This window comes from Solea senegalensis, linkage group LG1 (genome assembly GCF_019176455.1).
Source record: "Solea senegalensis isolate Sse05_10M linkage group LG1, IFAPA_SoseM_1, whole genome shotgun sequence".
Taxonomy (NCBI): domain Eukaryota; kingdom Metazoa; phylum Chordata; class Actinopteri; order Pleuronectiformes; family Soleidae; genus Solea; species Solea senegalensis.
Window position 1 is genome coordinate 21,123,507 of NC_058021.1, and position 23,985 is coordinate 21,147,491.

At 41.1% G+C, this 23,985-nt stretch overlaps 3 protein-coding genes across 7 annotated transcripts; 1 reads left to right on the forward strand and 2 right to left on the reverse strand.

Moving 5' to 3' along the window:
* Positions 1–3,180: 3,180 nt before the first annotated feature.
* Positions 3,181–6,004, reverse strand: cebp1 (CCAAT/enhancer binding protein (C/EBP) 1). Of its 2 annotated transcripts, none has more exons than XM_044042347.1 (3): positions 5,925–6,004; positions 4,367–4,660; positions 3,181–4,271 (listed from the first exon to the last, which is right to left on the reverse strand). In XM_044042347.1, exons 1-3 carry the CDS (start codon positions 5,925–5,927, stop codon positions 3,966–3,968), a joined length of 603 nt encoding a protein of 200 aa, XP_043898282.1. In that variant the 5' UTR covers positions 5,928–6,004; the 3' UTR covers positions 3,181–3,965. The 2 variants fall into 2 exon arrangements, with proteins under 2 accessions (XP_043898282.1, XP_043898290.1); XM_044042355.1 differs by having other exon boundaries at positions 4,367–4,627; positions 5,925–6,001.
* Positions 6,005–6,222: 218 nt separating this feature from the next.
* Positions 6,223–9,969, forward strand: ngdn (neuroguidin, EIF4E binding protein). Its single transcript, XM_044042336.1, has 11 exons — positions 6,223–6,286; positions 6,544–6,603; positions 7,100–7,171; positions 7,267–7,404; positions 7,487–7,571; positions 8,033–8,085; positions 8,264–8,381; positions 8,493–8,667; positions 8,788–8,941; positions 9,624–9,687; positions 9,852–9,969. Exons 1-11 carry the CDS (start codon positions 6,266–6,268, stop codon positions 9,869–9,871), a joined length of 960 nt encoding a protein of 319 aa, XP_043898271.1. The 5' UTR covers positions 6,223–6,265; the 3' UTR covers positions 9,872–9,969.
* A 1,458-nt stretch (positions 9,970–11,427) lies between these two features.
* pabpn1 (poly(A) binding protein, nuclear 1) lies at positions 11,428–23,899 on the reverse strand. 4 transcript variants are annotated; one of them, XM_044038397.1, is made up of 7 exons: positions 23,434–23,899; positions 21,361–21,469; positions 20,651–20,718; positions 19,859–19,965; positions 18,561–18,648; positions 17,291–17,442; positions 11,428–11,941 (listed from the first exon to the last, which is right to left on the reverse strand). In XM_044038397.1, exons 1-7 carry the CDS (start codon positions 23,566–23,568, stop codon positions 11,746–11,748), a joined length of 855 nt encoding a protein of 284 aa, XP_043894332.1. In that variant the 5' UTR covers positions 23,569–23,899; the 3' UTR covers positions 11,428–11,745. The 4 variants fall into 4 exon arrangements, with proteins under 4 accessions (XP_043894332.1, XP_043894323.1, XP_043894351.1 ...); XM_044038388.1 differs by lacking the exon at positions 23,434–23,899 and adding an exon at positions 23,026–23,184; XM_044038416.1 differs by lacking the exon at positions 11,428–11,941 and adding an exon at positions 12,828–13,009 and having other exon boundaries at positions 23,434–23,897.
* Positions 23,900–23,985: the final 86 nt, after the last annotated feature.

The following is a 23,985-nucleotide window of genomic DNA, read 5'->3' on the forward strand; positions in this document are numbered from 1 at the left end:
AATGGCCAGAAATACCAGAAATTATCATTATTATTATCCTTATTAGAACAAATTATTTTGTGGAATTGAATTTTGTGTCATTAGCAACTACAACAAACAGGCACATATTAAACTGGTACTGCACAACAACAGCTAGTTTGTCTACTTAACTGCTCTAAACGTCTTTTAAATGATTACAATTAACTCCAATTATAAAACATAAACACAGCAAATATACTGTATATATTACATATTTTGTAATATATATTGTGAAACACTGTTGTGAAACATCTCAAAATCTTTGAGAGCCGAGACACATGTAGAGGACAAAAGTGAAGGTTTCTGGTGTCTGAACTGGAGCTTTAGTCGTCTGAATGTTGTTAATATTCAAGTCAGTGTTTCTCACCAGAGCGACAGACTGCTCTGTTACTGCCACAGACAAGAGTGGAGCCACTTCACTGGAGCTGTGTGTGTGGGTGTTTCTGCGTGTGTGCGTATGTGTGTGTGTAGTTTGTAGGGTCTGCTGCTGTTGAGTAACCTGGAAGGGATTAGGTGAAACACAGTCTTTCTTCACTCTGTGGAGATGTTGCAGTCCTGGGACCACAGATTGCCCCACACGACGCTGCAGGACATTTCAACAGACACGGTCGCACAACAAAAGACGTGTAGCAGCGCCTGTGAACGCACAACTGTGTCACACTTTCACTCTCCTCTGTAGATCAAGAGTTTGTCACCTAAGGGACACAAAGTTAATGACAATGTGCAGGATTATGAAAGAACTATGGAAACAGGATTCAGGATTATGTGAAAGAGATAGAGTTTGAGTTTTTTGAAGATATATGAGGTACTTATTTATTTAGTACATTAAATATTGTATTAGTCCTTGGTTGCTGCCTGTTTGGAGAGAGACATAATTTATGTACAGCTATGTGAACAGCAGATCAAATTTGTTGCAGTCTTATAAAAGACAACCCACCTCAAGAAAGTCCATCATTCTTATTTTAATGTGTTTTAAACACATTAACAAAACAAGAACAGAAATATCGAAGTAGTAAAGCATATGCATTTTTGGCCTGATCAGAAATGCAAATCAAATGAATCTTCTGTATCAATTTACATTTGTACACACAGTTTAAACAGATATAAGTTTATTTAAATAAATCAATTAATGCAGCACCTGGTGACCGTGCTTATTCAAATGGTTAATGTTTGAATGCTTTTGCAGTTCTGTGTCTCACGACACAATTGTTATTTGTGCATTAAGCGTTTTGAAATGCAATTTTCTGTCTCATAAATTATAAATATATATACTGTGTTTGAGCATCTACAAGATCTGTGAACACCGAGATACTTGTCTTTTAAAAAAAAAAAGCACATGTTATTTTCTCTAAATCCTGCACTAAGATTACAAAATGGTTCCTGAGAAGTTTTGTTTGTATTGCACCACAACTACACACAGTAATGTCAACTGGGTAACACATATGAACAATTAAAAAAAGTATTCAAAATGTTGTGCACTGAACACAACTTTACAGCTGCTATACTGGTGCAACCCAAATGATTAGAACCCAGACGTGCAAGATATGCAATTTAGACAATGGATGCACAATGGTATAACATGTTATTGCACTATATCTAAAAATGGTTTCTTGAAATCCTTTCATCATCTCTTTTAAGAACATGTATCAGTGGAGACATTGTTTTTTTCAGGTACCTCCAGGTAAGGAACTACGGTAATCACCCAAAAGACAACATACACCTTATATCACAATTTACAAAACTTTACAAAGGCCTGAAAACTATTCCACCTTATATATTAAACAGAAATGTGAGAAGGAGTCTGGCCTGGAGCTATCTGAAGAAACCTGGAGTGACATTTGTGAGGGTCAGGTCAGGACTCATTTCATTGTGGCAAGAATTCTGCAAGAAATGACAACATGGTATTAAAAGAAAGTAAAAAGTGACCTTCTCAGGGTCTAGATAAATGTTGGAGGAAGTGCATTTCCATATTTTTTGGGCCTGTCATCTAATTAAACTATATTGGCAAGAGCTGGCTAAAGAAATAAGGACTATTTTGGAATTTGGAATATGGGTCTGCAATTATTAGTGAAATATACCAAGGGAAAAAACTGACCTTTGCCTTGAGGCTACAGATGATGATAATTGTTTTTTCTCTTTTCTCCATATCTGGAAAAACAAAAACAAAATTAAGGTTTTTTGTAAAAAAAAAAAAAAGTTTGTAAATGAATGTATTTTTTTAGTTGGCCCTTCATCAACATGTTTACTCCTCTGTTACTACTTAACATAACTATCCCTTTAACTTCGTTTTGAGGTTCTTTTTGTACAACATTATGTTCTATTGCTTCTCCTCGTCTGAATATTATATTCAGACTCTGTAATCTGTAATCTAATAAATCCATTTTAATGTGATTGGGTTTAATTGTTATTATATTGAATATTGAGTGTTTTAGGTTTAAGTGTAAAAAGAGTGAATTTACTTTAAAACAGAGGTGAACATCTCTATTGTTCTGGTCTTTGTTGCTCAACATAGTGTTTTCCAAACCTTTTTATAAGGGGACCAATTTTTAACAATTTATAGGACAAGGGCACATTTATGCACATTTTTTCATGTCTTACTAATTTCACAGCCATTTCCGTTACATTTACTATTGTTTTAAAATCTAGAAACCAGATATTGCCATAACAACGCTGAGATGATGTCTAACAGAGTGAAAAAAAAAAACAGGAACGTTATAACATGATCTAATGATATAACATGAAAAAAAACAAAAAAACAGTGTGTCTTGCTTGTTGCCCCACCACCACCTGCTCGCCCACCCTCAACCACCCCCCTATCTCTGTGTCCCTTCACTACCATCACAGCCACAGGAAGGCCCTGGCAGCCCGAGACACTGATACTATCTCTGTGCTCCTCGTCTCCGTCCTCCACTGTGTCGAAATCTTGCCCATCCCACAAAGGGAAACCGCTGGTGCACAACGGTCCACGGCGTGACGTCCGTTTCTGTGGCTAGACAGACTTATGGTAAATGGTGTGACAGGTGCATGTTCCCTGACGGAGGATGCAGACGAGGATCAGTGAAACATCCTGTGGACTGCGTGTCAAAGTTAGATCAGGATCAGCTTTCCAAACGTTTGTGTAACATATTTTAAGGTTTTATTATAGGCACAGGCAATCATGTATTCATTTATTTATTTATTTATTTTTTTAACATTAAAGTTGACAAAGTATTGCGTTAACAATGTATTCACCACATGTTTATTAAAACACATTTACAGACATTAAAGGGGAAAACGTTCGTTTCAAGTCATTCCACGCTCACTTGGGTGTTTTCTACACAGAGAAAGACACTTAGAATTTATTGAATCTTCAACAAACCACAGGTTGTTGTGAAATCCTGTTGTGCAAGTATCAGGTTGATAATTAGGCAACGTTTTCGTTAAAGCGAATCACATAGGGCCCTCCGGTACATTTCATGTGGCCCGCCACTTAATATCGACTTATAATGGCGTTTGTTTTGCATTATGAATTCATTTTTATACGTCTCTTTTTTGAACTGTATATCTCCATGTCAACACAGACGCTCTTATTTTGAAATTCTGATGGAATATCGTGATATAATTTTAAGATCATATGAAAGGTTTTTCACTTAACTAGCCCCTGACTGGCCACGGCAGATGCTCAGTGGCCTCAAGGTAATTTGAGTTTGAGACCCCTGTCTTAGAGAGTCCTTAGTGGAAACTGCTGTCCTGCTGGTGTGTGTTGCACTTCCTGTCTTTTCTCTTGTCACAGTTTTAAAGTCTGAAACTATAATTAACTACTTACATTCATAAAAAAAAGGCTTTCTATTCACATCACGTGTCCTTCTTTGGTGACTGCTCGGAAAAACACCTGCAGACTTTGGACTGTGAGAGTGAAACCGATGGATGTGATGCATGGACCTGGACGTTGATGTTTTTGACTCTGCTCACATCCCAGTCTCTCCTACTACTCCCTCCTCGGCTCCTTGCATGTGCCGCTGTGACAGGATGTGTTTGAGAGTATTAAGCTCCTCCGTCAGCTGCCCTATCCTCATCTGCAGCTTGTGGTTCTCCTCCTGCAGCTGTGCTGCTCTCTGCTGGGTCAGCAGGATCCTCCTGCGAGCCTTGTCCCGGCTCTTCCTCACGGCGATGTTGTTCCTCTCACGTCGCAGCCGGTACTCGGTGCTGTCCTTGCTGATGCTCCTCTTGCTCACTGGGGCCCTCAGAGTTGGTCGCAGGAAAACTGAGAAATCCTGGAGGTCACAAACACAACATGTTTAGACTGATGAGTTTAACTTCTCTGAGTATTTATTTAAAAACATGAAAATGAAAAGCCTCAGATTTGGACCTGCTGAGTGTTGGCGTGGCTCTGATGGTGGTTGGTGCTGACCACGTTTGACATGTTGCTGAGACAGGATGTGGAGTACGGCAGGTACGAGAGTCCCATCATGTGCTCGGTCACTCTGTCCTCGTCGCCCTCCCTCATCATTCCCTGAGACTGGCTGTACTGCAGCATCTCCATGTGAGCCAGCTGACCGCTGGCTTCCGTCTGGACAGAGGTGACGGGGCTCAGAGCGTGAGTCTGACCTGGAAACACATTCGCCCACTCCTGGATGACAGAGGACACCCTGGAATCAGACATCTGTACAGATCCACAAGAGGGATTGGACAGTTAGTGGATACTGGTCCACTTAGTTTAAAAGAAGACCACAGTCGTTATCACATAAGGTCAACTCGAATAAATAAAGACAACAAATCAACTGCAATATAAAAAAATGCTTAATAATTATTAAATACATATTAGTTATTAGTTCAAATTCTGCTTTATTTTTGTACTTTTTTATCAATAAATGTATTTAGGTTTGACGTAAGAGTAGTGTGATTCATTTGTCATGCCTCATGATGAAGAAAATAATTAGATTAAAATGCCATATTGCAGTTTATATAAATGTTTTTAGACACATTCTACAACATTATGCTGTAAAAGCTCTCAAATCGAGTGTGTTCATGAACCAATGAAGGAATTTAACAAAGAATATTTAGACTTGTTGTATAGGCAGTGCAGTATGTGTCATCTAGAGGTATCTGAACCTTGCTTGAGTTTTTCCAACAAAAAAACAATACCTGCATCAGCTACAGTTAAAGCCTTAATGGGGATAAAACACAGACACCACTACCACATGCAATGATTCATTTTTAGATAATCAAAAAATTATCCAGAAGTCATGGACCATTCTCTCTGAATCATAAAAAGCTTCTTTTTTAAAAAATACAAATTTGGTTAATTAACAAATAACAAAGTAATATACTGTATTTGAGAGGAATATAATAATATCTTAAATAATTGACTTGATTCATATCTGAGTAACATTAAGAGCAGTGTATTTATTACATGGTTGTTATCATTATTTAAGCAAGTGCTCAATTGTGAATAATTGCGGGTTTGTTATGTTATTATTAGTTTTTGTGGTTTTCTAATATTTTCTGACAGCTGTGAGTCAGACTCTGTGATTACTTTCTATATTTGCTTCTGTCACTCTTGTTTTAAACGCAACAGAAGTTAGTTTTGAGATTAAATCTTATTTTAGTAACATTAAGAGCAGTGCATTTATTACATGGTTGTTATTATTATTTAAGCAAGTGCTCAATTGTGAATAATTGCTGGTTTGTTATGTTATTATTAGTTTTTGTGGTTTTCTAATATTTTCTGACAGCTGTGAGTCAGACTCTGTGATTACTTTCTATATTTGCTTCTGTCACTCTTGTTTTAAACGCAACAGAAGTTAGTTTTGAGATTAAGTCTTATTTTCCTTTATGTTTTAAATGATGTAGAGGAGCTTGTTTGTTTAAAAGTGTGTAAACTCAACAGTTTAACAGCTGCAGAATAAAGTTCAGATGAGACTCACCATGACTCTTCTTCAGGGTCCAGTGACTGAGGAGGTGTGTGACACTCAGCGGCATCAGGTTCTCCTCATATAATGGTGATGATGATGATGATGATGTTCACTCCATCACTTCCTCTCCTCTCTCTCTCTCCATTTAATATTAATTAAATGTAGTAATCAATAGTTCGGCGATGTTAAACATTTGCATTAGTCCATCATTTTGTTTGTGTTTCAGCAGCGTAAACATTTACAGTTTGCTACATTTTAGTTTAACTGGCATAAATACCAACTCCTCAAAGGCGATTTTAATAACGCTGCACGCGGCCGGCCATCCGCGGCTTCCGTAAAACGGCGTTTTCAAAATGGCTGCCCCTGTTGACAACGTGAGTAGAGCTCAAGCATCTGCTGATTATTAAAAGTGTTCTGTCGTTTGTTATTGGACGATAGTTTATAAAGGTATTCAATATGAACATTTGATTTAATTCGTATTCTACCTCTGACTCTCACTGTTTTGGCGTAGTCGCATCGGTTTTAAAGACGGAGCTAACAGCTAGCTACCAGCTAACTTGGTTTTCTGCTTCAGTGAAAGTATTTTTTTTTCTTTTTGTTTTTCTAAATTGTATATTTATTTTTCTAACAGGATTTAATTGAAAGTAATTTACCCAAAGCTGTGCAGCTGCTGAATAATCTCACAGAACAGGTAAGACGACAACAACACTGCTTTCATAATCGATTAATCAAGTACTTGTTTGGTTCATACGATGTCAGAAAACGTTTATCGGTAATACCCAAACCTGGAAATAGTGATGATCGTGAATGTCTTGTTTTGTCCACAGACCAACATAAGTCATTTTTAATGACTTATTTGTTATATGGAGCAAAGAAACCAGAAAATATTCACATTTAAGAAGCTGAAATATCTAAAAGCGTTTTCATTAATTAAAAAAAACACTAAAAATATCTAATTACAAATCAGAGGAACTTTATTATGTTAGTATTATACTTTAGTCTGTGTGGTCATGGTTGATTTTGACAAATATGTTAAAAGAAAATGTCTTTTCTTCACATTGAATCATTAAATTACTTTCTGCTGTGCAGTTATTCCATTGATATTGTTTGTGTTAGAAGATCCGGTCATTGTGAGATGTGGATTTTTATTTATTTTTTATCCCCGACTTTGTCTCCTTTTCCTCTAGGTGGTTTCGGTCACGAGTCACGTCCGTGAGCTGTTGACCAAAGTCAAAGATGGTGTATTTAAGACATCACAGGTGAGCTGAATAAAAAAAAAAAATACTCTGCCAAATATTGCGGTTGTGATTTAATTGGCAATAAAATCTCTCTGTAATGTGTCCTCTCTCTGTAGGGTTTGTCTTTCTTGGACCTTCGCTATCACCTACTGCTCTTCTACCTTCAGGACCTCACGCACCTGATCAGCATTAAGAGTGAAGGAGGCAAAATAAAAGACAGCGATGCCTTGGACAGAGTGGTCACCATCAGAACAGTGAGACATGTTTAATGATAGAGCAGCAAATTCATAACCGTCTGCCACGTCAGGTTTCACCACTTTCCCTCTTCTTTTTAAGGTGTTGGAGAAGATGCGACCTCTAGATCACAAACTCAAGTACCAGATTGATAAACTGGTGCGTACGGCTGTTACTGGCAGTTTAGGTAAGATTTGGTCTTGTTTTTGTAAAATATTCTGTAAAATATACAATTTTGTGCCGGTGTTTGGGATTTCCTAAGGAATTTAACCGTATGTAGAATTTTAACAGATGTCTTTGTCTTATGGAGTAAAGAAATCTGAAAATATTGCCGTTTAAGAAGCTGGAAAATCAGAGAACGTGTTTGAATTATTACACTTGAATCAATCAAATTGATTATTAAAGTAATTTAGTAATCAGTTAACTATTGCAGCCCACTACACATGTTTATGCATATGATTTGTAGTGTAACAGAAATGCTTCAAAATTTAAGTAAGATGTAGTTTTGAACTTAAGTATTACTCAAAGAAGTGTGTTGTTTTAGGTTGTTGGTCTGTTTATCTGCAGTTAGTAGTCTGCCGAGTAACCTGCTGTTGTTTAGTCCAGGTTAAACCTTCTTAACAGCTGCGTCTCATGTTTTTGTTGTAGCTGAAAATGACCCACTGCAGCTGCGTCCAAATCCTGAGAATCTCATCAGCAAAGTAAGTCATCGACAAAAGCGACTTCATAAATTGTATTCCCTCAGTGTCGCATTGTTTCTTCCACCTGACTGACATTAATTTAATCATCACACAGCCCTTGTCTTAATTGCTCAAACATAAATTGTGAAGAGACGTTTATTTGCCACAGTCTGATTCATTGTTGTTTTGATCAATCAAGCTGAATGAATCTGAGGATTCTGAAGATGAAGCTGAAGGAAACGCAGGCTCAGAGAAGAAAGCAGCCCACTCTAGTGGCAAGAAGTATATACCACCCAAGATTGCCCCAATGCATTATGGTAACGTCTTTCTTTTTTTTCTCTCTTAACTTCCTTTTATCAGATTTAAGCAGCTAGAGTTGAGTACTTGTTGTAAGAGTTCATGAAATCTTCATTTTTCTCCTTCTGTAGAGGATGACATGACTGAGGCCGACAAGAAAAAGGCTCAGGAGGAGCGTCGGAAGCGAGCAGCTCTGAGAAGCTCTGTGATCCAAGAGCTGAGACAACAATACAGTGACGCTCCAGAGGAGATCCGAGACAGACAAGACTTCCAGAGCGAAAAGGACAGCCGTGAGGAGATGCACAGGTTTGTCGTTTCCTTCACATGAGACATTTCTTCAACAGCTGCCGTGTGATTATTGTTATTACACATGATAAATTATTAGGTGTAACTTTGATTTTACCTTTTTTTTCTTTTACTTTGCAGGAAAAAGTACGAGGAGTCGATGATGGTGCGGCTCAACTTACCAAAGCAGCAGAAGAACAGCAGGAAGAGAGGCATGATGGGCATGTCCAGCCAGCTGAGCAGTATCACGCACTTCAGTGACATCTCAGCGCTGACTGGTGGTGAGGGCAGACAGGTGAGCTTGGATAGTAACGTCATACTCTGCAGATATGGGAACATTGCTCTGATGGAGGAGCAGCAGAGCAGCTGACCTCAATCATTTGGCACGTTGATCCAGTCAATCGACTGTGTTACTAGCCACCTTGCCGAATGTGAACAATTGAAAATGTTTAAAATGAGGTATTAAAGAACACACACATGAACACACACAGAAGCAAAATTGCTTCTAAAAACCTGCAGCTTCCTGAGAAAATAGAGGCTTTCTTTAGTGATTGCCTCCACATTGGCGTCAAATTGAAGTTTATGGTCTAGGACCACTCCAAGGTATTTGTATTGTTATAACATATAACAAAGTCCTCCACCACAGACCCATGAGTGAGAAGAACTTAAAATTAAAATGAAACCTGGGAGAAAATGTATCAAACAGACAAGAATTCAAGAAGTCAAGCGATGAATTACTATTCTTTCTCTTTTTTTTTTACAAGTGTTATTTTGTATAATTTGATGTAGTTCTCACATCACCAGTGAAATATGAAGCACAACCTGTGCCAGCCTCTCTTTAATCCACCTAATGTGCTGGGCAACAGGAGAAGCCACAAATAGAATAGTTTCTCATCAACTCCTCTCCACTCACAGTGAATGGACCTGTAGGTTTAATTTAACGACTCTCCATGTGGCTGCTTTCTTTTCTGATGCAGGACGGGGACGGCACTCGTCCCAAGAAAAAGAAGAAACTCATGAAGAAGAAGACAAAGAGAAAAGGTGAGGATGTCACATATCAGTGCAGCTTCTCCCATAGAGACTATTTAGGGTCATTTCATATTTATTCTGCCTTCAATGTGAATGTTCACTGCACCATGACTGTGTAACAGGGATACTTGAAAGTAACAAATAATCTGTTTTTCGACCTTGTTTTGTCTTTGCAGCTTTCAAGAAGCACAGATAGACCCAACCCGTGGAGACCAGTTAATACATCCAGTAACCATCACCCGCTGTATCATTGCTATATCTGTTGTATTAAAAATAAATTCTGTGACCCTTTTACTTAATGAGTTCATTGACTTTTGCAAAACACGTTTTTATTTTCCTCCATTAGATGGCAGTGTTGTTTCCTTGTCAGAGGTGACACAGACTACAGACACTGAAGATTTGATCTTTTTTTTTTTCCTTTCTGCTATAAAGTAACTGCCGATTGCTGCAAAATTCAACAAGAACATGTGCAGCAGGACATCTGAGACATTTGAGTGCTCTTTGATCTCTATGTGTTGAGAAGCTGCCACATGTTCATGGTCCCAATCACTCACTGTAGCTTCATATAGAACCAGTTAACTGAACACAAGGCAAACAAATGGTTTAGAATATGTGGCTGGAGAAAACCCAATAAACTGTGGGAGTTTTATATTGTGTTGGTGGGATTCTGGGCCTGACACATGAATGACGGCCAGTTTGGTAAATCACTTTGCTACAAAGGTGGTTCACCGCCATTGGGTCCATAGAAAGTTTACAAATTAATTTGATACTGAGAAAAATTAAAAGTTAAGTAACTGGGAATTTTTATTTTGTTATCTTAAATAGTTCATTGTAGTAACTAATCAAGCAAATTATTATTCCAAGGGACATTTTTAAAATGTATGGCATCTTAACCAAGAGATTATCAATTATCTGCTTAAAAAATGTAAGCTCCACCCACATACACATATACATGTGTTGAAGATCATCATTCACCTTCAAATAAGGTCAAATCTTTAGAGTGAGCTTGTGTCTAAATATATGAATCAGTTTGACCTAATCCTGGAATTTCAGGCTCCAATGCTGACCTGGAGCAGCTACAAAGTCGGACGGCCTTAACACACTAAAGATCAAACGCATGCACAACATTGTTTATCAGTAATTTAAATAGTTTTTCAGTTATTTACAGGCGTCAACAGGACTCATCTGGAGCTTCTACATTGTGTGAATGTTTAAGTCACATAACCAGAACTCTGCTGAGGGATTCTCACACAGCAATGGCAAAAATCAGTCCATACTTTACCTCTGAAGGGTAATTTCAGAGAAAGATGGCATCGCTGCTGTGGCTCAGGCAACTTTAGCACCATGTTGTTCACATCACGCACAAGTGTTTATGTGGCTCCAGTGTATTCATTGCCATGGTGAGTTGCAGTATCATACCTTCAATAATGATGGCACTTGATTTGATGATTTGTTTGGCACGTGCTCAACCCAGGATTCATCCACTCAAGAGTTTGTTCAACCGGGAGGCTTTAAAAAAAAGACAGACACCATTTCATTTTTACACAATGTTTTTTTTATTTTTTTTTTCCCCCTACTTACAGACTCATGGGTTAAAAATAAAAATTAAAAAAGCAAAAATGTTTGAAACCCTCTCCCCCCTTTTGAAAAAAGGAAAAAAAAAAGCTGTCTCCACACAAACCCCTCCCCTGACCTTTCCCACCCTAAAAACAACAACTCTGGCCCACTCCGTTTTATTAAATTAATGATCAATGTCGTTAGCACGTCAGCCTTCCTCAGACAAGCCGTGACTGCACTGCGCTGAGTCAGAGAAAGGGGGGGCGCTAAAAAGTTTGCACTGTACACCCTGGTCTCTTGTCCTGCCCTCCTCACTCTCTGCCGCTCAGCTGTGTTGACTTCAGCTCTCTGGATAGAAATCATGTGTTGGGTTGGCTGTCGGTTACAGGCCGTCTGTACTGCAGTGTGTGTGTGTGTGTGTGTGTGTCTGTGTGTGTGTGAGAGAGTGAGTGCGTGAGTGAGTGAGTGTGTGTGTGTGCGCGTGTGTTAGTGTGAAAAGCACTAAAAGCATCATCAGCGTTTGCTGTTGTAGTAAATGCCCCCTGCTGCGGGCCTGTGGGCACCCTGCCCCCCTCCCCCGCCCCCCCACACGGACAGGATGGGGTGAGTGTGCATAGCAGGAGCAGAGAGAGAGAGAGATGCTGCAGAGACAGTGGGGGGGGCCGGCGCCACCTGGGGAGGGGTCGTCAGCCTCCACTGGTCCTGAAACCTGAAACGACAAGAAGTGGTCTAATATACAGAGAGAGGAGAGAGGGAGGGAGGGAGGGAGGGGAGGACAGAGGGACGGGGCAGGGAGAAGGGATGGTGCATGGAGGGGTTGCACGAAATAAGAACACTGATGCCTGTCAAAAAAAAATTGAATGAGGTGTGGTCATGCCTGAACTGGGGGGGCAGCACGACAACAATCTCCACCCAAGAGACAAAAAAGAAAAAAAAATGCATGAGTCACCCCACAGAACACTGAAGGTCCACCACTGTCCAGAGAAACACACAATCCTGAGTGTGATGGGCCAAAGGTGGGGTGGTGGAGGACACGGGTTGTACAATGCAGGGGAGGGGAGGGGGGTGAGAAGGGCAGAGAACGGCGGGCACAGAAAGGGAGGTAATAAACTACAAAAACACAACACTCTGGCTGGTGGACGCTTCACACATGTATGGTACAGTAATTAAAAAAAAGAAAGAAAGAAACTAATGAGCACACTATCCTCTCATAGCCACTCCCCCACCACCACCCACCCCACCCACACTGTTCTGGTGGTGGTGGTGGTGGTGGTGGTGGTGGTGGTGGAGGGCGAGTGGGTGAGCTGTGTAAGTGATGGAGTGAAAGCAGGAGGTCACAGCCAGACCAAAGGAGACACATCTGCAGCCTGAGATACTGTCAACTCCCCCCCAGCTCCAACATGACCCACCCTCACCACCCCCCAAAAAAACAACCAACCAAGAAATCTGCCACTGTGGTGTTTTGTTTTTTTTCCTCAGTGGCCAACTGATACCTTACCAGGGCTGACTGCATCAACCTCGGCACACGCACGCTCACACACAATCGCACACTGCGGCAGTCAGTCTCTGTCCACCACAGGGTTTCCTTTTTTCTCTTTTTTTCTCTCTTCTGGGGTTCTCTTCTTTTATTGATGGGGAGGGAGGTTTGTTTTTCACTGTTTTTTTTTTTTTTCTTTAATGGGAACAGAGAGAGGGAGAGGGGCAATATAGTAAAGGAGTACTGGGGAGGGAGGGTGTTTAGTAAGGGGAATACCACGATGTTGTTCGCCCTCGGCCCCTGGAAAAGAGAGAGAAAAAGAGGGTGAGTTTTTTTCTGGTTGGCTTAAGAGGACGACACCAACTTTTTGGTGTGATATTATGGAATAAATAGAATAAGTGTGTGTGGCTGTGGGCAGAGAAGGTGCCTACACATGTGAAATGTTGTAGACAGAAGATACTGGTACGAAAACGAATCACAGAGGTCTCGGGAGACATACCATCTTAAAAGGTATTGCGCATTTGTTACAAATAATCGATTTGCAAGGATAGACTACAGCGCTGAGAACAGCTTTGTAAAGAGAGGAAGTTTGGTTTCCAGATACGAGGAGAAAATTATTAAAGAGTGTGTGTGTGTGGGATGTGAGGGGACGACAAAGGCCCTCCCTCTCCCTCTTTCTCTCTCTCCATGTCTCTCTGTGCGAGAGCCGCCTCTGGGGTCACTGTGGGGAAACACCGTGAGGACAAACAGCACCACACATAAACCCCAGCAGGAAACCCCACACCCACACACACACCCCCACACACACACACACACACACACACACACACACACACACACACATCACAACACAACACAGAAATAACTGACAAGGAGGGTTGGACAGCAGAACGCACAAACACACACGCACCTCAGTGGTAGACAAACAGGTCACACTGGGTCTAAAACCAGTGGTCAGGAGCTTGATGCTCAGGTCAGGCTGCAGTAATGAACCCTTGTTTCTGGGAGTGAACATTGTGAAGGTCAATCTGAACGTGTGAATGCGTATAATGTGTGCGTATCTTTTCATGTACATGCAGAGACACGCACACTCCACATGAGCACAGGGAAAAAAAACAAAATAAAACAAAACACTTCATGGCAAAGTCTGCGAGTCTTCTGGCTCACATTAAAATCTCTCTTTTTCACTGTGCCAACTTGGGAAGATCAACAACATCATTAATAGATGAGGAAGCAGAGAAGACACTGTCTGCAGCCACACGCTGTTACTTAAGAGGCTGCAAGGACCAAATAAATGTCAACACACAGATATGACTCTGTCTGTAGTCCAATCAAACACAGCTGATGGGGATCCGTCAGGCTGCACTGAAAATGCTATCCAAGTTAGTCACTACAATTCTCCCAAGCTCTGACAACAGGTCAAAGCGAAGACTGTAAACACCAGGGACATGTTCATACAAGACAAGGCACTAGTGAAGGGTCACTATCATTAGATTGTGCACTCGTGATCAAGTGGAAGAATCGGTTTCTCTGCAGCTCATGGTCACAAATTAACCACAGCTGTTACAGAAAGTGAAGATAAACCATGCAACAGACCTGCCAAACCTGTACAAAATCTTTGTTTGTGTGACATTAGGAGTGGTTATTAATGTACTAATATAATCTTATAGACAAACATCTTATTAAATGTGAGTTGTGACACAAAACTCACCATGACTTCAAGTAATAATTACTTCAGCCTCAAGTTCAATTAGTATTTGAAAATGGACAACTGCATAAAAGCTCTCAAAACATCTGTATTACCCCCTGCTGACTGGCTGCGGTATAGGTCAGTGGATGGAACAGTGACAAATTAAACTACATTTCTTTTCACCAACGATCCATAATTTATTCTAGGGCTGCAACAATCATACGATTAATCAATTACTAAATTAATTGTCAACTATTTGATAATCAGTTTGAGTCTTTTTTCAATAATTAATTCAGCTTCTTTCATTGTTCCATATAACAAAGAAATCATTAAAGCTGAATCTTCGCTGAATCTTTGACAAAACAAGACATTCTAGAATTTTACAGCCCAAACAAGAAATCCAGTAATCGAGATAAAAATTTGGTTATTTGTTGCTATGAAAATGGGGCGAGAATTTGTTATGTACTGCTTACTCGTCACAAACCTAGCTGCAATAATTCATATGAATATCCTGCATATCATGAAACTGCACAGACAATAGAAATGTTTGCCAACATAAATGACAGCAAACAAGCAAACTAGCTCATCATCTCAGTTTCCCACCCATTAACCTCTTGATTTGTGTTGGCACTCAATCCAAACAGTCAAATTGGGGGATTTTGGTTTGTTTCGTACATGCTTAATAGATTTTTCTGTATTTTACACAATGCAACAAAAGGATAAAAATTTTGATTTTGTCAAACGACGTTTGGCAGGTCTGCTGTGCCATTTTCACCCGAAGCTAGCAACAAAACTCATTTCGGGACCAGGTCCATATAGGTCACTCAGCGTGTCAACTACCCATCAACATCAGTACTTTTGACTCCAGGAGATAACGTTTAATAACAAATCATCTTAGTGCCTTGTTCTGCAGTTCAGACCAATCCAGTCAGATAAGCAGCAGGGTTTGGCTCTCTTGGTATGTGTGGGAGTACACAGAGTGATTAGAGAGATTCCAACCATGAGCCTCAGAGGAATGAACAGAGATGTTACCAATTCCTTGGACAAATACTACAGGTCAAGAATAAGGGCGCAAAATGGGCCCAAGGGATTATCAACTTCTGCATGAAGAGTTTTGGCCTATTTCCAAAACAAATGCATCTCTCCTTCCAAAATGTTCCTTGTTGGACATTTAAAATACTTAAGAGCCAAGGCCTGAAGGATCCTAATGACAAAGCAGATTCCCTCAGTGGCACAGCTTGGTGTATGTGTTAGGGAGCTGGCATGCTGATCAACATGTCTGGCACCACATGCCCCTTCTCAGTCTCGACAGAATTAAAATAAATAAACATGGCTACACAGACAGCGCTCTACTATCACACTCACATGGGGTGACATTTCTAGTAGCTTTAAACCACCCAGTGCCTTTAATTCCATTGACATAAAAGGATGTTCATGACATACACAAACAGTGTGGCTCCAGCTTAAAACTAAGTGATTTAATCGCATGATGTGGTTTTATGAACCCCACTAGTGACAAAAACAGGGCCCCACAGCACAGTGACCCTTTTCCACCCAAACACCGTGAAGAAGTCTTCTATAACCCCTGTGCACAACACTGTGATCAACACCAGACTCGCTTGTTTCACCATGATTACAGTAATGGACCATCCGGCAGTTTGAACAAGTAACAAAACAGGTTTTGAACAAACTAGAGCATTGAGGTTGTAGCCAGGTGAGTTACTCTCATCAGGATAACCTCACAGTAAAATGCTTTGCACTTAGCCATAAATTGTCCCAATTATAAAAAGAAGCTCAGCTTTCCCACAAGACAAGAAGGCTGAATGCATCTTAGCACCAGATGTTTGTAAACAATGGCGCAGTTATCCATGTTCACTTTCTAAATGGTCATGACACGACCACCAGTGGATAACAAACTAAGGACATTTACTGTCAAGTAACAGTTCCACTATGTTGTTGGTCAAAGACAAGAAATCCCTGCTTTCAGTATTCATTGTTGCTGTTCCTCATTAGCAACCAACTGCAGAGCTGACAATGTGCTTCCTGTCTACACTAGTACAAGCTGTGTATGTCAATAGTGCTTTACAAACAAATTTATTTTTTCTAAATCAGAACTAAAATGCTCTCATGAATGGAGATTGTTTTCGTTTTAAAATAAAAGCGGGATTGTTGAGGGCATAGCTTTACAGAATGCATTAGAGACCTAGGAAGAGCAGAATGATGTGCACAGCCACACAGTCAGTTTGCCTCCAATGAAATGGTTTCATGTGATGTGGCATGCAATGAGCCCCTCTGTCCCACAACTAATAATGTGACAACATGGCAGGTTTATGTGACCACAGTTCTACTATAGGCACTAATTGGGATAATCCTCCCTGACAAAAACTGTTGCTAATGTTGTCCAAGCACAAGTTGTTTTTTGGTTTTTTATCTGGGAGGGATTCATTGTATTCTGTTACTACAGCAACTACAGTAAGTGTTATCATAGAGTGCAATTTCTATTCTAACCTATTCCTATTCTAATCTTGGACTAGCTGTACTATAGAAACATTTCTACAAATATAAAACCTAATGTGCAGTTCATTTGAAAGTGCTCAGACTGCAGTACTTACCTGTACTTCTAACAATGCTCTCTGATGTTAATAAGACACAGCAGTCATAGACAAGAACATTAACTGTATTGTAACTAATCAAAAACATGCTACATGTGCATGTTATGTTGTTGTGCCTTTGTTACCAGCAGCAAGTTGCACATGTGCACCTGTGTTTTACTGTGGTTTTCTGTCTAGTTTCTGTCTGCTCCCACTTCTCTCACAGTGCCAAGAGTACATGCAGATGTGGGTTTTTTTCCCCAGGTCTGAAAAGTGAGGGAGACCATGGTTATGGCTCACCTGAAGGCCCGTCCTCTGCCTCTGGGTGGTGTGTAACCACTGTAGTAGCGTGCACGCGACGAGAAGCTTCCTCCCCGTGATCGGAAGCGAGCACGAGGAAAGCCACGGTCTGTGGTGCTGATACCTGGTCTGTTTGTTCTCTTAGCACCCACCTGAGGAGTCAGGAGAAAACTGGTTTAAGAAAACGGTTTAGTTGAGAGGCAATCGTGTTATTACATAAATCCAACATTTGGCTTTCAGTTTGAGTTTTAGAAAACACTATTGTTGGATCAAGCAACAGGAATAAAGGTAGAACTGAAAATATGGGCATGCATCGTATAAATCAGTAAAACACCCAACAAACTATGTCAGAACTGGCAGGCACATCGTTACTAGTGTCTGCAGCAGTAACTTCCATCTCATTCAGATTATTTTATAAAAGAATGTGATGGACCGGGAGGTGGACGAGTTTTTACTCCAAATGGTGGCAGTAAGGCAACATTCATAGATGCAAGCTGCTCTTGCTTTCCATAGAAGAAGGGGCTGTCAAGTCTGTCCCAAACTAGAGGATTTTCAAATCTGAATTGATTTTTAAACACATTGGAGACCACAGTCAAACTTCGTAACTCATTTTCAATGTTTTCATCCTGAAAAAGCACAGACTAGTAGATGATCCAGTCAAGGTGCGGGACCACACACTATTGAATCAAATGATTTCAGGGAGGAGATTCCACGGACATCTCACAGAAACTTGCATGATTTAACGTGACTTCAGAAAATATACAGACATCGAGGCAGACTGTCAGTGTCAACGGTTAATAGCTGTTGTGTGCGCGTGATGTTTTGTAGAAAAACTGTGGACAAAGTCATGGCTGAGAAAATGAAACCAACTTGGTTTGTGCAAGTTGCGGTTCTAAACAAAAGTACACATCATCCGTTTCCCGGTCAACTCACTCTCATTGGTAATTGCGGGGTTCTGCTCACACCCCAATTTCTGTTTGGTCATAAAATATCAAATGTGTTCAATACTTAGGATTTGAAATCGGGAAGACTCGGATGCATATGTTGACATGAAAATCGCGTCTGTTAACCTGTCACACTACAGGAACAGTTGGCCAGAAAAAGCCTAAAAAATGCACCCACAATTGGGACCAAAATCTGGTCAATTATCTTACTCGACTTACTCAGGGTTTTCTACTCTGCACTTCGGTTTCATGGTTACACTTTTACAATCCACAGTGATGAAGAATTTGTTGTGCTCTAATTGAGAAAAGGGAACAAAATGTCTTACCTTTATTTGCCTTCCTCTGAAAAGGGACTCGTCCAAAGCCATGGCCGTCCTAACAGACTCTTTGTCTGCAAACTCGATGTAGGCAAACCTGGAGAATTAAAACAGAGTCACAGATGATGGTTTATTACATTCATACGAATGCTATACTTTGACGAATCCTCCGTTTAGTATCATAATGGCTACAGATCCTATACAGTAAATTGGTAAATTAGTTAATTCACTCCAAGTGTCAACACAAATGGTCGACCTTATTTAGTGTGACCACACCCTGTTCATGTCTGGGGTTCAACAATCTCATGATTCTCGGTAATGAGCCAAGTTAGTTCAATCGACTGAGTCAAGTGTTTGTTGTCTGGCGAGAAAAAAAAACAAAAACAAAACACCAATGGAGCCCCAATACTGCGCATCACCATAGCAATGGGTAAATAAAAGGGCAGAGACTCCATTTCACTTCAGTGGAGCCACAAAGATTAATGTGTTGTTTTAATGCCCTTCACAAAACACAACAGCAGCAGTGAAAGAGCTGGAGTCAAATGGTTTTTAACACCGTTATATTTCTTAAATAAATATACAGGTCAGTTGGAACCAGTTGCAGATTTACAAGTATGGTGATATGCAGTAAAGAAAAAAAGCAACTTCAAGTTGATTGTAAATTTTCATTCAAAGAAAATGTAGCATTTAATGATTTGATTTTATTTTAACATGAAGTAAATACCTTATCTATGCCTATGTAGTCAAGCTTTTTAATGTTTAAGTGTTCCATTACAGACAGCCTCACACAAATTACGTTTTAATAGCTTCATGTCCAGAGTTTCAGTCTAGTTTAAGAGCATTCCATTGTCCTCAATTGACAAATGATTGATTATGATAACTGACTTACAAAGTGATCTAATTTTATGACATGAAATTCATAAATGGGAAGAGATGAAGTGTTGAATCAGGAGCTTCATCAAACTCAGCGGGGGACAAGAGACTAACTTGAGTTGAAGAAAAGCTGCCAGTGAGCAGGTTAGACTCAGAGCTAGTTACCATGGTAACCCATTCAAGAGTATCCCTCATCCACTCAACCCTCTGTCTGGAAAAGACCCCATCTTTCTTTGCACAGATAACATGGTTGCCAAGACTTGCAACCAGAACTAATGTTTTTTAACAGTGGTCCACAAGTCACCACACTGAACTATCCAGCTCATGTTAAACTGTGCCATTTGTGTTTGTGCTCAAGAAAATCCCTCCCACTGTGAGACTGGTGCATTTACAACAACATAAGGGGTAGACAGGGTTATAACAATGGTTCTTACCCCTTGGGATGCCCTGTGTATTTGTCACACAGGATGGTGACTCTGTTTACTGAACCGCAGCCATGAAAATGAGCCTCAAGCTCTTCTGCAGTGGCACCATAATCCACCTGTAGACACACAAAAAAAAACAGTTGTATCACCAACACTTCAGTGCATGTACTTAAAAAAAAAAAAACTATAGACAGGACAGCTGTCAAGCAGAATGACGACAAAGCATATTTTTTCTCTAGTCAAAAAGTACACTTGTATAATATGCATCACCGTTACAAGTGAGAACAAAAATGTAGCTATCACAAAAGTCTCTATTTGATTTTCCTCCTAAAACTGCTTGGAATTGAACCCAAGAGATGATTTGGTACCACCACACAAGTGACCAGTGTCTTCATACATCCAATGATAGCGTCAAGTTATATTGATATTCACTGTCACTACAGATTTGAGCGACACTGGCAAGAAGACACCCACCATGACTGAGACTAGAAACAAAACAAGTGTTGGCTCGCTGCTTCCACAGTTAAGATTTACGAGACAGTAGCCCCAGTTTGCCAGGGGGAACATTGGAAACTTTGTTCGAATGGGATCAAAATTTAACTCACTTCATGCTGGGTTTGATGAAACCCCCAAAATGCACTTGTTTTTCAGCATGAGGTGTAAAACTAAATAATTGCTTTCAAGTCACTGTTTGTTCAGAGCTTCGAGTGGAGATGACTACAGTGTCATCTTAAAAGTACAACAAGACAAATGAGGCCACAAATAGCCTCTGTATGAGAGAACAAAGAGACAGTTACTCACATTTCCGACATAAATAGATCTGCCATCTGCTTCCATCTTCTCCTCGATGGACATGATGACAGGGCCGACTGCACAGCCATGCACGAGAAACAAAAGAATTAAATTAAACCTAGAAGATTCAAACATGCTCTTTTTCTAACTTTTCGAACTACCGTTGTGAGGTGACAATACATAGACTGAGAAAAGTAGTCTAGCCGAAATCGGTTTAGTTACATGGATCACATTTTAAACACTACTGGGGGTGCACTTTCATTAATCATCCTTGTTTATTGTGTACATTTGCAAAAACAAACATTTGGTAAATGTCTAATTTAAGCATATATTTACTGTCATGTACAACTTGGCTTATAGGTTAAGCAACAGTAGTAATAGACCAATATTTTTATGTATTGCATTCTAATTACTCAGTTCAAACTCTAGTGATTTGTAGACAAGGACATCAGTGAAATAAATGTCCACGAATAACATTGTAATTTTAATGTGTGTATGGGTGTAGTTAGTAGGCTTGTTGATCTGTAATGTGTATCACCCATTAATACCAATACTAAATCATTGGAATCAAATTTCAAACTACAGTAATTACTTTTTGTGCAACCACAGATTTGGGATCATAAACATATGATTTGAATTGTTTTTATTATTATCATTGTACAGCACATGATGAGAGATGGGGAGAAAGAAATGACACACCCCTAAACAATAAAACACACCTGGTGGGGGGCTGAGATTCATCTGTTTCTCCACCTCGTTCTGCAGCTCCTTCAGCTTCTCTGCCTCTTCCTCCATCTCTCTCACCCGAGCTTTGATTGCCTCCAGCTCCTGCAACACAGACACAACTTTCTTTAGAGCTCATAATACAGCATATTTAAAGATTTACATACATCTCTTGGCTAGCTGTATCTTTGGTTCTAAGACGGGTACAAAACCTGCACAGCAGCGGGGACGTAGCTGGGAGCATACAATTTCTTCTTTACTGAATTTCTTGGCAGGCTACACCACATCACACTGGTTATATTGCTGCCCTCTTTAAACTGTGGTTTTCACCATTAAGTCTAAAATTAAGTCAGTAAGTCACTGCCTGATAGTTGAAATGTGACCTTAAGGCCACGTCGTGCTTCATCAGCTACTCAAACATGAGCAGAAGAATAAACATTACACTGTTCTAACATGTCTTCAGCTAACATGCAACGAAGATGCAATCCAGAACCCAAATATCTTTTTTTTAAGACTATCAAAGTAAATGCAGTGCAAAGCAACATTTGGAAAAATGCATACTTTGTTATGTAATTCATACAAAATTTGACTATAATTAGTCATCACATTGGGCTTGTGCATGAGACGTTTTAATTTGGTACACATCTACAAATAATTTGGATAGACACGTTGTACAATTTTAACCCGTTTTGGAAACATGTCTGGGAGGGTATTTGGGGTAATGAGGTCAGGAGACAGAGAGAAACCCACGCAACGACTGGCATCAAAGTGAATATTCCTATGGTGTACAGCATAGAGAGATGGGCAGCCGACCCTGCTGTCTGACTGTGGTGCACTGCAGCACAGAGGAGTCAGTCACTCCAGCTCCATCCACAGCTGCTGTGGGGTGTGATATTGTGGACACATATGCTTCAAGTGTAATAGCAGTTAACCTGCACAATGACACACTGACGAACAGCACGGTGTCACTATGCGTCTGAAAACCTGACTGATCCACTGACTCAATCGTGGACAAGCGAAATCGATGTTTGCAGCCGGTCTGATAAACCGAGACACTCGAAACAACGGATCCGATGTCAGTGGCGTTTTGTCGCATCTTCAGTGACCCCCCCTCCCCTTATTCCCAAATCCGCTCCAACAAAACGGTGTAGGATGCAAACCCAGCCCCTCAAATACCGCAGACTGCTGCCTCTGCGTCGTCTGTCTACTTCACACCCTCCAACCGACCTGCACCAGGTCCATTAATAAAATGAAGTCGTCCCTTCGGTCCTGCCTATGCCTCCATCTCAACAGGGGTGGTGGACCATGCAGACCCCGCTGAAGCCCGTCACCAGCTATCGTCCGTCAGGGCAGACAGAGGCGATCAGCTGCACGGGGGCCATTCTCCACCCCATCTTTGTTGACCGGTCTATTTGTTAGCTTGCCACGGTCCCTGATTCTTATGGCTACCAAGTGATAGCTAGCCGACTAACCGTGTGCAATGTCGTATTTGAAGCGTGTGCATGGGTGATGACTATAACCGACAGGTCGCTGGTCATTTCTGCAGCAGCATTTGATGCATCGTAAGGACACACTGCTGCTACTGGGTTACTAGCACGAGCACACCCCGGCGGTTCAGACGCAGCTCGGTGTTGATAAATGGAATAGAAACATGCGATTACCGTAAGCAGGTCGCCTTTCCAAGCAAATGGACTCGCAGAACAGCGGCGGCCTGTCCTACCGTCGCCCCTGAAGCTCTCCTGTTTCTCCGTCTCGCATTTTTTGCAACGAGTTTTTTTTCCCCCAGCGGCACGAGCTGCTCCCTGGCGCAGAGAAACTGGTGCCGCTGTTGCGCCAAGATGGCTGTCGGCACCACGCATGTCACCACCCATTTTTACTGCACTGCGTGAACCACAATGGCGGTTATTGTCGACCAGGCGACAGTGGTAACGTGAAACGCATGTGACTCAAAATTAGTCAGAAAAAAATCAAGTGGACCGACTGTTTTCACACACCAGAGACGAGCCGACCACGGCTTGACACGGTGTCCATGTGGGCTCTCGCCGGCTCAGACAATGCCCTTCACTTACCGGATCTTCAATCGAGGCCTCTCCTTCTTCTAACCCCGGGTCTTCGTCGCCGACACCAGGGTCTTCCAGTTCAGGGTGTCCAGGGTCTGAATCTAATAGAGACTCCTCCGTCAGTCCGTTGCCGAACTCCGCCATTGCCCTGATCCTGCTGTACAGACGCTCCTCGTGGCCAAACCAACGTTGCAGGCCCCGACTCTCACGCGGGGGGTAGCGGAGTGAGCGGGCGACGGAGAGAGAAAAAAAACGGCGGAAAACGCCGCTCGGTAAAGTTAAAATGCGGAATAAATTGCGCGTGAGAGTTCCAGCCACTATTCAGACAACGCACAATGGTGGCCAGAAGCTTCCGTCTGACCCGCTGTCTCGTAATACTGGTGCGGGTTCCCGGTTTATTTACTAAAATGTGTACACGGAAAGGCGATAGAGAGGTTCCGTCCCTCTACTCCAGACATGGATGCCGGGGGCGGAGCTACGCAGCACTGCGGGCGTACAACTCTCAATCCCATTCGTCAGCACACGTTTCGTCACAGACTTTTGTGACGCCTGCCACGTTCC